The sequence below is a fragment of the Colias eurytheme genome, chromosome 18 (genome assembly GCF_061535395.1).
Source record: "Colias eurytheme isolate Ceu_HAF_F1 chromosome 18, ilColEury1 Martin Lab GWU primary, whole genome shotgun sequence".
NCBI lineage: Eukaryota > Metazoa > Arthropoda > Insecta > Lepidoptera > Pieridae > Colias > Colias eurytheme.
Window position 1 is genome coordinate 6,902,217 of NC_142997.1, and position 10,698 is coordinate 6,912,914.

General features: G+C 33.4%; 4 protein-coding genes across 5 annotated transcripts; 2 read left to right on the forward strand and 2 right to left on the reverse strand.

Annotated features, from left to right (window-relative positions):
- Positions 1–156: 156 nt before the first annotated feature.
- LOC149900765 (uncharacterized) lies at positions 157–2,307 on the reverse strand. 2 transcript variants are annotated; one of them, XM_090112553.1, is made up of 5 exons: positions 2,263–2,307; positions 2,035–2,097; positions 1,754–1,813; positions 1,374–1,433; positions 157–760 (listed from the first exon to the last, which is right to left on the reverse strand). In XM_090112553.1, the coding sequence occupies exons 1-5, from the start codon at positions 2,293–2,295 to the stop codon at positions 566–568; spliced, it is 411 nt and encodes a 136-aa protein (XP_089968679.1). In that variant the 5' UTR covers positions 2,296–2,307; the 3' UTR covers positions 157–565. The 2 variants fall into 2 exon arrangements, with proteins under 2 accessions (XP_089968679.1, XP_089968680.1); XM_090112554.1 differs by lacking the exons at positions 2,035–2,097; positions 2,263–2,307 and adding an exon at positions 1,933–1,959.
- An 861-nt stretch (positions 2,308–3,168) lies between these two features.
- On the forward strand, positions 3,169–5,155 carry TTLL12 (Tubulin tyrosine ligase-like 12). The gene has a single exon (XM_090112393.1). The coding sequence runs from the start codon at positions 3,259–3,261 to the stop codon at positions 5,095–5,097; it is 1,839 nt and encodes a 612-aa protein (XP_089968519.1). The 5' UTR covers positions 3,169–3,258; the 3' UTR covers positions 5,098–5,155.
- Positions 5,146–7,000, reverse strand: LOC149900767 (zinc finger protein-like 1 homolog). Its single transcript, XM_090112394.1, has 6 exons — positions 6,759–7,000; positions 6,562–6,673; positions 6,286–6,479; positions 5,870–6,110; positions 5,612–5,729; positions 5,146–5,494 (listed from the first exon to the last, which is right to left on the reverse strand). Exons 1-6 carry the CDS (start codon positions 6,858–6,860, stop codon positions 5,311–5,313), a joined length of 951 nt encoding a protein of 316 aa, XP_089968520.1. The 5' UTR covers positions 6,861–7,000; the 3' UTR covers positions 5,146–5,310.
- A 270-nt stretch (positions 7,001–7,270) lies between these two features.
- Positions 7,271–10,533, forward strand: mRpS5 (mitochondrial ribosomal protein S5). Its single transcript, XM_090112648.1, has 7 exons — positions 7,271–7,521; positions 7,688–7,907; positions 8,099–8,232; positions 8,414–8,508; positions 8,866–9,001; positions 9,131–9,330; positions 10,120–10,533. Exons 1-7 carry the CDS (start codon positions 7,374–7,376, stop codon positions 10,474–10,476), a joined length of 1,290 nt encoding a protein of 429 aa, XP_089968774.1. The 5' UTR covers positions 7,271–7,373; the 3' UTR covers positions 10,477–10,533.
- Positions 10,534–10,698: the final 165 nt, after the last annotated feature.

Genomic DNA, 10,698 nt, shown 5'->3' on the forward strand with positions numbered 1-10,698 from the left:
GTGATAAAATTTCTACTCCACATTCATCATGAACGGTTTTAATACAGGTCTGAACTAAATTGGCTTTTTGGTATGCCGAAATACCATCTATTAAAAAGTACCCTAAAGGTATTTTCCAACTACCATTTATAGCAGTTAGCATAAAGACAAGGGCTTCCTTAGCTAATTGACCACTACTTATATTATTGCCACAATCTACAAACCCTATACAGTTTTGACCATCAAAATCTACATGCTTTCTAATAGCCATTTCATCGAAACATAGGGCGCAAAATAATTTGCGAAATGGATTCACTATACTATTAGCTAATTTGAGTAGTTTTATTGCTTCTAAAGATTCTTTACTGATCCCTGGACTACCGTCTATACACTGGTACCACCGTGAAAGAGTTCGTGGGTGAGGAAGGCATGTATTGAAATATTTTCGAACATGATCGTAGGCTCTTGGACTTATAAAGTGGAGAGTTAATGCAAATTTTCTTAACTCTACAGAATACTTCCTAGGTGCGGATTCTTTACAAATATATCTTTTTAAAAAGTCCTTATTTGCCGTTTCTATAGATGACTAAACATCAGCAGATTCTTGATTTATTAAACATCGGGCTTTTAAATCTTCTAATATGCTGCACAGTTCTGCATTCTTTTTCTTTAACCGCCACGCCCTTGTCCTCAATACTGCAATTTTCTTTTTTCTTTGCTCGGCTACACGTTCTTTATTTATTAATTTTTTTCTTAATTTGATTTTTCTCGGTGTTTCCACCTGGAAAAAAAAATATTAAGTTATTTTTTGCAAACTTGAAACAGAAATATATAATAGAAAAAAAATCTTTAATTAAAAAGTATTATAATAATACAGTTTATATATTTGGGGAAATTAAAGCATGTATTAGTTTAAACTTCAAAACTATGTTACAGGCTTTAGATTCCCCTCACAATTATAGTAGATTTGATTCCTTTTCCAACTTAAATAATTTTACAATTTTAAAAAATATAAGACCACACAGATGTACCTAAATAAGACAAAATATACTACTTATACAAATAACTCTAAACAGTTACAGTGCTCCCACGGTAACTCTTCAAAATATATTTTTTGGTCACGCTATAAAACCACGCTGTGGCAACATTTCCTATACGCCATTAAAGATATCACTTCGGCTGTTCTTTAACATTTGCTACGGTTTTAGTTATTGCGCGAGCACTATATAGTTTCACAACGGCGGCTCCTGCTCCTGGCCCCGTGATCGGCCACAAGCGCTGTCACCATGCGCTGGCACCGGCGTGATGAAATTATTACTATACTCTACTTCATTGTTTCAGAAATAAATGTATTCATTCATTAATTTATTGTTGTATATGAAATAATGATATACCTCAAAACTTGGTTCAGGGGCTTTCGACTGTTTGCTAGTACTAGGTAGCTCAATAATATCCTGTAAAGATAAAGTTTAACTTCGGTAAACCAGAAAATTCAAATAACATAAATGTACAAAATGTACCCAAATGAAATTATTACTAACTAGCTATGTCCCGCGGTTTCACCCGCATTGCTCCGCTCCTGTTGGTCTGTTGAGATAATATATAGCCTAAAGCCTTCCTCGATAAATGGGCTATCTAACACCGAAAGAAATTCTCAAATTGGACCAGTAGTTCCTGAGATTAGTGCGTTGAAACAAACAAAACAAACTCTTCAGCTTTATAATATTAGTATAGATATATATTTCACCATAATTTTATAATATAATCAATTTACCTCAAGACTTGGTTCAGGGGTTTTCGCCTGTTCTCTTGTATTAGGTAGCTCAACAACATCCTGAAAAGATTAAGTTAGTTGAATCAGATAATACTAAGAACATCCATGTACAAAATAAAAGGTGTAAAAAACCGGTGACTAATCCAGGCTTCACACATTCATATGAGCCGTGTACATACACAACAACACCTCATAAACTTCCTCTCCACGGTATGTCGTGCAGTTCTAAAATAGTGCAGTGTTGTTGCTCGTGGGAAAGTGCAATGGAATTATTAATTTACCTTAAGACCTGGTCCATGGACTTTTGATTGTTGGGCAGTACTCAGTCGCTCAACAATAATATCCTAAAAAAATAAAATTTGATTTAGTATAAATAGAAAATATACCCCTATAAAAATAAATTAATAACTTGTTTTGTTTATTATGTAGACGTAGCAACAAAATCGGTCTATGAATATTTAAACTACAACATTTAAATCCAAACTAAATGCATCACAAAAATTACTCACTGTTGTAAAAAGTGTTGGAATTGCATTGGGCATCAAATAGGTTTTTTTTTTCGTTTTTTCGAAAATAACGCGACTCAAAATGTATAGAACATATTCTGTGACTTTTTCCTGGTAACCAGTTCTTCCTTCCGGTAGCTCGAATCCATCTGTTTAATGTACTTGTTTCTTTTGGAAACCTAAAAAACATATTTAATATTAAAAAAACATTTCACGATTTTGGGGAAAATTTTACCCTGTACTGGTATCCCTAATGTTAATCACATGATTATACCATAAATTTGAAACTACGTAAAAACAAATGGCGTCCTGAACAACAAGAACACTTCGTAATTTAGTCGGATAACACAAAAAAATGTTTACGTCTATTTCGATGAAAATATTATATATTTGTAGATAATTTCACATTAGAGTTAATGAAAATGTATCAACTATATCCAGTTCTATAAAACAATATACTTCAAATAAGTTTACTTACGTGTGAAAGGTAATATTGGTAATCTTCGTTCCGGCCGATTTTTACAACCAATCACACTACAACGCACCATATTTTCACTTAAAGTCGGATTAAAACAGATCACTGTCAACGTTTATTAAACTTTGAAGTCACTTAACAGCGAGAAAAAACAGAAAACTAGCAAAACAATGGACTGTAGCCGCTTGTTTGGGACAAACTGCCTTTGTCCCCAACAAAAGAAATCGCATAACATGAGAGAAACAAAAAACAATGTTTCTGTCTCGCTTGCTCTTAGCTTTATAGTCATAAGTGTATTTCTCTCACGCATTACTTGTCATTTTAGTGCCTCCTCTATGGTTCATTCTCACTCTACGGAGGTGAGGCCTTACTGAGCTGTCAAAGTAGCTTAATCGTTGACAGTTGATGTCAATACTCAATTGTCAATCTTGATTCTTGTCAAAATTTTTCTACTGCAATGTGAACCGCATAATCACCCATAGTTTGAATTTCTGTAGGAATACACCGGTTGTATAAGTTAAATAATGGATGGAATTTCCAAGTTCAACGAATTTTTAGCAATTCATAAACCTCAGCTTGTTTTGTCCGGTGTCCCAGAGCATTTTTGGCACACAATAAGTAAAAAACTTCAAGATCAAATCTTCGATTCCGGTTTATCGTTCCAACTAGTGCAAATAGACTATGAGGACGTCGAGAGAAAGCCGTATGATCCTTTATGGAGTGTTATAGCTATACAAGACATCGACCGCAACGATCCAACTCACATATACCTGATTGACCATGCCTGGACCTTTAAGGTTAGTCATATAAAAAGTAATCTAAGAAATGTTCCAAGTTTGTTGGAGAGAATGTGTAATTTAATGCAAATTTCCTGTGACACCACCGAGGAACAAATTGAGGAAGTATCAAATAACGTTTGGAAGTTTGCAAATACTTATTCAATTGGTGGGAATGAGTTTTCGATTGAGGATAGAGTCCCCGTTTGGTATATTATGGATGAGCTGGGCTCAGGTATTACACATTCAGATAATCCTAACTTTCGTACTGTTCCATTTATACATGTTCCTGATCAAGTCACATACACACTTCTCTTTCCCACAAAAGATGTTGAAGAGGGTGAAACAGTCACAAGAAATTTTGTTGAAGGCCATTATCAAGACCCAATGCAAAGGGAAGCAATGCTTATTCCATGGAAACATTACGGACACTTTGATGATGTCTTTACTCAAGATGAACCAAACCGAAAGTATTTTCTAGAAGGGCACCTTATTGAAACTCTTCCGGATCTTGATTTACTTGAACATACACAAATTTCAACAAGACCTTTAAAAGTTTACTCAGAGTATGACATTATAAATGAACATCTCACATCAAGTGCTTTTGAAATTGTCGATAATGAAAATGAGGCTGATATATTGTGGTACACTAGTCATTTTAAAACATTTAAAGAATTAAGTATTGACACTCCTCATAAGTTTGTCAATCAATTCCCTTTTGAATATGTTGTCACAATTAAGGATTTGCTGGCTATAGTTGCCAGGAGGCTTGCGCATAAAACTATTGATCTCTCTGAATTAGAAACAACTCCCCTATGGCTGCCAACTACTTTTAATATGAAAACTGAGCTACCAAAACTAGTTGCATATTATATGCAAAGGAAGAGATTGGGCTTGAATAATCATTGGATTTGTAAGCCCTATAACTTAGCTAGGGGCCTTGATACCTATATTACTGACAATCTAGACTTTTTATGTCGCCTCCCTTTGACAGGACCGAAAATAGCCCAAAAATATATTGAAAATCCTGTTCTATTTCAAAGACCTGATGTAGGATTAGTCAAGTTTGATGTGCGCTATGTCATTCTTTTAAAATCAGTAGATCCAACACAAGTTTATGTATACAACAACTTTTTCTTAAGATTTGCCAATAAAGAATATGATTTGAGTAATTTTGAAGATTATGAAAAACATTTCACTGTTATGAACTATACAGCGGGTGCTCCTTTGTATAAACTATTGTGTGAAGATTTTATAAAGGAATGGGGTAATCAATACCATGACTACAATTGGGAAGATGTAGAAAAATCTATATTCAATATGATTAAAGAGCTGTTTATGGCAGCAACATCCAAACCACCTCCATTTGGAATTGCAAAAAGTCCACAATCTAGGGCACTTTATGCAGCGGATATAATGCTCTCTTGGCATGAATGCAATGGTAAAAAAATTATGCAGCCCAAGTTACTTGAAGTGAATTGGATGCCAGATTGTAAGCGTGCTTGTGATTATTATCCTGATTTTTATAATGATATCTTTTCAGTATTGTTTTTGGATGAAAGTGTTGATACATGCACACAAATTTAAATATTCAGTATTCTGTGATATTCTTAAAATGTAGCCAAAGAAACAAAATTTGTATTCTAACATTTATTACATTGGTTGTACAGCTTTTTCACGATATTTATTAATTACTTAATTGTATGCCTCAAATTTATACACATTTAAGAATTGCTTGATTTTATATGATAAATATATTAATACATTGTTATTAAACATTAAAATAAATAATTAACTTGATTAGTTTTTCTGTAACACCCTCCTGTCATCATCACGCAGACCACCAAATGGATTTTCATCATCAATACGTCTATCACTTAGTATAACAATCACAATAAGTAGAATGAGGACAATGAAAAATATAAGCCAATAGTGTCGATACATAGGTCCAGTTCTTCTGATGCGAGAAGAGGGCAGTGTATTCCTGTAATTTTTTTTAAATAAGTTCTTGAGGTAGATATATAAATCAATACAAAAATGAAAGTGGACATTTAAAATATAAAATATGATAATTTAAAGGAAAAAAATCTAAATTACTTACTTCCACCACCTGCTTAACCAAGACAATGTAGACTTTTGTTTGTATTTATTCTCATCATGATCAAATAATGGTTTGGAATGCTCATCATATTTATAACCCTTCCTGGGCATTTGAGCCCCTGTAAAATAATAATTATTTTGTGATAAGTCAATAGTTATGGGTTAATTATATTTTATTTTGTATACTGAATAACACCAAAATAATTGGAGTCTTAATTTATAGTTGAGTTTTAGTTGTAACATTTTGAATGTTATCTACCTTGTAAATTATCATTTCTCTTCATTGATGTACTGTCATAGATATTGACAGGATCATCTGTTATCTGAACAATGGAATGTGGTGAGCTTGTAGCTGAGCGATTCACAGTTTCATCATCGCTTGCCCCTACTGGAGCTTCTCTCTGTGAATCTATAGTGCTGTTTGTAAAATAATGGGACTGTTCCATGGGTGACTGGCTACGTCGCGAGGATGCTCCTTTTAAATCTTGTTCTTCTGAAAGCTGAATATAAAAATACAATAAATTTTTTTATTTCACTGTCACCATTATGATAAAAAAACAATTTAATTTTTTTTTCATTCAAAAGTGAAAATATTTATGATGCAATGGCTTTCTTTTAAGTTACTTAATAAATAGAAATACTCAAAAACAAAAAAACAATAACATTGGTACTCACTAATGGTAGACCAAGACCTGCCCTGGCCCAATTAACTCCAGCTAATTTTTCCTTCAATACATCAGCAACAGGTGACACAAGGTTGGGGGGTGGAAACACAGGGGTGGCACAGGAGGGACATTGATAACCGGCCGGTGCCGTGGTACGAGGGAGCGCACGGTAGCGAGACTCTGCGCATTCCCAGTGAAATACATCTGAAAATATTAAAAAAGCAAGTATAAAAATCCAATCAATAAAAACATGAGTTTAATTATATGCCATACATAATAAACTTACGATAGCAAGTGAGACGTATGCATTCGCCATCAGCTAAACTTTTCGTGCAAATTTCACATATAGGATTGTAATCACTGTCTTGCAACCATTGAAGATAGGATTGTATTATGCACTGAAATGAACATATTCAATATTTGAATAAAAGTAGTTTAGAAAGCATTAAAATATCATATTAACATTGAATAAACCTTAATTACCTTTGGATGGTTTGTGACCATACAATACTCGCAAACATTTACCCTATGTTCAAAACAGAATTGGTTGGTTACTCTCCTTTTAGGGCATTTGCATAGACCCATGGTTTGTTTTTATTTACATTCACCAATACACAATTATCTTTCTTGAAGGGTAACTATAGCATTTCTTGATATTGTTGGACGTCGGATTTATTGGATTTTGGTTTTCAGGCTGTCTGCTGACTTTTAACTGTCAGCCACGTACTTTGAAATGTCAAAATTAGCCCGGTCACACACCTTAGGTCTTTATTCGTTCCTGAATTCAGTGAATTTTCATACTAAAGGGAATTTCAGATTCGAAATTCCGTGAAAAAAAAAATGTTTTCGCGAAAACGTTCGGGTTTTTTACAAATATTTTCTCTAGTAAACAATTAATGTGATTTTTAATATTATCTTCCTGAGATGTTAACATTATCATAATATATCGAAAATTGACATTAAAACTTTGCAATTTCTGAACGTCAGGATTTGACCAATTTGACAGACGTGCAAAAAATAAAAATAGACGAGTGCAACTGCATAGTGTTTGGGAAATAGTAATGAATTGAAATTTGAGTTTTTTAGCTCTTAAATAATATGGCTACGAAATTACTATCATTAGGAAATGTTGTGAGGAGTCCTTTAAATCTTCTATTGAAGCATTCTAATTCCCAAATAAACTATGTTAATAACCTAAAAAATTTTAGTACTTCACCAATAGTATGTGTAAACTTCTTCAATAAATGTGAGTAGATATTATTATCCGATAAAGTACAGTTTAACCGTTTAATTAAAATTGCTTCTTAAGATCGCTTCTGCTGTGGAAAATCGGCAACAAATTCGATAGCTAATTTTCTTTTATATTTGGTACACTTAAATAGAATTTAATTTGTTTATTGTTGTTTGTTTAGTGCCTGCAGAAAAGTTATGGAAATCTGTAACATCTGTGAGCAATGCTGGTGCCAAAAAGGGTCGTGGAAAAGGCGCTGGCCGTATTCGAATTCGGGACTTGAATCGTGGACAAATGATAGGCGTGGGAAAAGTTAACATGTTATGGCCCGGTCTATCTGCTCCTGTTATCCGGGGGAGAGAGTTATTAAAACAACAGCGACTACCTGATGATCCAGAAAGGTAAAATTAATAAACAGTACTAATATACATTTAAAATAAATAAAATAGTGCTAAAATGAAGTCTTTCAAGAGTTTCAAGTAATGTTTGATCTTCCGTAATAAGGAACAGTATTATGTTAAGTACATTTCTCTCTCACTTTAATGAGAGTAATTATGTTATCAGACATTATAATTTTTATCTAAAATTTTAGAATGGAAAAGCTGATAAAACTCCGTGATTCAATGACAAAGTTTAGAAGATTGAAATTGAATCCAATTGAGAGAGGTTGGTCAGGTGCGCGTATGCCTGGACGTAGCCTTGGCCCACCTGATCCAGTGGCAGATGGTAAGATCTGACATTTTATATTATTATTTTTTACAACTAATTAGGGTAAAAATATTTTGAACTTTTATTAAAATCACAATTCAATATTACTCTTTATATTTACATAAGATATTAATTAGACATTTCACATGATTGTAGTTTTCCTTTTGCTCTTGTTAATCATGTTATTTTCTAATTTCAGAGGAATTTGTTGGCTTTGATACTAAAGTATTGCAACTCAGATCATTGCTTATAATGAAGGGAACTCTGGGTAGGACAAGAAATTATCAAGCCATGGTGAGTATTTTAAGTGTAAAAAAAGAGTGTTTGCTTCAAGCACACGTGTCAGAAGTGAAACTTCTTTGGCAAAATTAAAAAAATACCAAAATTCACACTTCGCACTTCATTAAATATTAGGAACTAGCTGCTCCGCGCGGTTTCACCCCCGTGGCTCCACTCCTGTTGCCCGTAGCATGATGAAATATAGCCTATAACCTTCCTCGATAAATGGGCTATCTAACACCGAAAGATTTTTTCAAATCGGACCAGTAGTTCCCGAGATTAGTGCGTTCAAACAGACAAACTCTTCAGCTTTATAATATTAGTATAGATTTTAAAACTGTCCTATTATCATGGTGTTATTTGTTATTGTAGGTGGTAACTGGTAATGGACAAGGTTTAGCTGGCTTTGGAATTGGACGAGCAAAGGAAGCACAAGCTGCCTTGAGAAAAGCAAAGAATAGGGCTGGAAAGAAACTAATGCATTTTGATATTTATAACAATCACACAGGTACTGTATGATAACAAAAATTAGTATGAAATGCTTATTTTTTACACTTGCTTTTCTAGTTTTTGGGTTACCTACTATCATGTTTTTACAGACATCGATATCTCAATATATTTTTTTTTAATATTTCAGTTTATCATGACTTCTTCACGGCTTTCGGAAGTACGAAAATATATGTTCAGAAAAAGAATGAAGGCTATGGTTTAATGGTGCATAGAGCAATCAAAGAGATTTGTCAAGCCATTGGTATCAAAGACCTCAGAGCTAAAGTTGAAGGGTCTAACAACTTGCAGCATATTGTTAAGGCATTCTTTATTGGTCTTCTACAACAGGTAATAACAAATACTATTACTAGACATCGGATTATATGCACTAACAAAATGCCAAAATATGCATGCAAATATGCACTATAAAAGGCCGAAATATGCACTAAAAACGACTGATATGCCTAAAATATGCACAATACAAAATCAAAAAACCTTTATTATTTTTAAAGATAGTTTTTGTGCCAATATACAATTTAGCATTTTTACCAAATTTTCGAGCGCAAATTTGTGACGTTTGTCACCCGCGAGCCCAGTGTTGCCACTTTAGATCTTTCCGGGCTAAATCTAGCCCTTCTTGGAATTCAACCCGTGTTTTAAGTTTTTAGCCCCAAAAGGGTAATCTAGCCCTATTATGAATGGCTCAAAATTTACTTAAAATGGAGCACATTTTGTAATTTTTTGCCATTTTACCATGCCAAAATAGGGTTTGTTTACTCACTGAGTGTTCTGATTGGCTAATAAAGGTTAGTCGACCAATCAAAACTCCCGCTACTTAACGAAATATGCCCGATTAGGGAAAAAGGCTAAAATATGCACTTACGCCGTAATTAGAGAGTTTTATGCATTTGCATATGCAAATATGCAAATACATATAATCCGATGTCTAACTATTACATATGAAATACATGATTCTAAGTAAATCCTTTAACTAAATTTAAGAAAGAAATTATAAATGTTTGTGTTAAAACAATGTTTGATGAGCATTAACATTTTTTACATATCTACCTGATTTTGGTAAATTAAAAAAATAATAACACATTCTCTATTCTCTATTCATTAATTGTAAATTTCCAGAGGACACATCAACAGCTTGCAGAAGAAAAGAAATTGCACCTTGTTGAATATAGAGCTGAGAATGAATATTATCCAACTGTAGTGGCCAGCCCTGAAACTGTTAGGACCAAGGAGGAAATACCCAAAGATGAAACATTGGATTTCATTCAATATGTTATGAATGACAAGGTTATCCTTAAGAGGAAGAAATTCCCGCGATTCTATGAATCTATGCCGCATTATGAAATATTCCTTAAGAAATATGAGAAACACAGAAATCATGAGAAAATTCGTCACAATCTGAAGGCAGAGTATGGAGAGGTGAAGAGTTTCCTAAATGATAAGTACCCAGAAGAGAAAGTTGAGAAAGAAGCCTAGATTATGTTTATATTAGAATAGAACTGTAGATATTACAATAAATTTATTTAAAAACAATTTGAATTGTTTACTTTATTCCACCATTCCTTGCTTTACACATCCTGAGATTAGCGGGTTCAAACAAACAAACTCTTCAGCTTTATAATATTAGTATAGATTATCGCTACATTTTAGCCTCGGTCGGAAAGCTAGTACAAATAACAAAATATTAATGTTATGAGT

Excerpts from the sequence above, each read along its gene's own strand:
- LOC149900765 (XM_090112553.1), bottom strand. The coding sequence starts at position 2,295 with ATGCCCAATGCAATTCCAACACTTTTTACAACA. Across the intron at positions 1,814-2,034 it reads TCCATGGACCAGGTCTTAAG|GATGTTGTTGAGCTACCTAA; the intron begins GTAAATTAATAA and ends TAATCTTTTCAG. Across the intron at positions 1,434-1,753 it reads CCCCTGAACCAAGTCTTGAG|GATATTATTGAGCTACCTAG; the intron begins GTAAATTGATTA and ends TTATCTTTACAG.
- TTLL12 (XM_090112393.1), top strand. The coding sequence starts at position 3,259 with ATGGATGGAATTTCCAAGTTCAACGAATTTTTAGCAATTCATAAACCT.
- LOC149900767 (XM_090112394.1), bottom strand. The coding sequence starts at position 6,860 with ATGGGTCTATGCAAATGCCCTAAAAGGAGAGTAACCAACCAATTCTGT. Across the intron at positions 6,674-6,758 it reads TGGTCACAAACCATCCAAAG|TGCATAATACAATCCTATCT; the intron begins GTAATTAAGGTT and ends TGTTCATTTCAG. Across the intron at positions 6,111-6,285 it reads CAGGTCTTGGTCTACCATTA|CTTTCAGAAGAACAAGATTT; the intron begins GTGAGTACCAAT and ends TTTTATATTCAG.
- mRpS5 (XM_090112648.1), top strand. The coding sequence starts at position 7,374 with ATGGCTACGAAATTACTATCATTAGGAAATGTTGTGAGGAGTCCTTTA. Across the intron at positions 8,509-8,865 it reads CAAGAAATTATCAAGCCATG|GTGGTAACTGGTAATGGACA; the intron begins GTGAGTATTTTA and ends TTGTTATTGTAG. Across the intron at positions 9,331-10,119 it reads TTATTGGTCTTCTACAACAG|AGGACACATCAACAGCTTGC; the intron begins GTAATAACAAAT and ends GTAAATTTCCAG.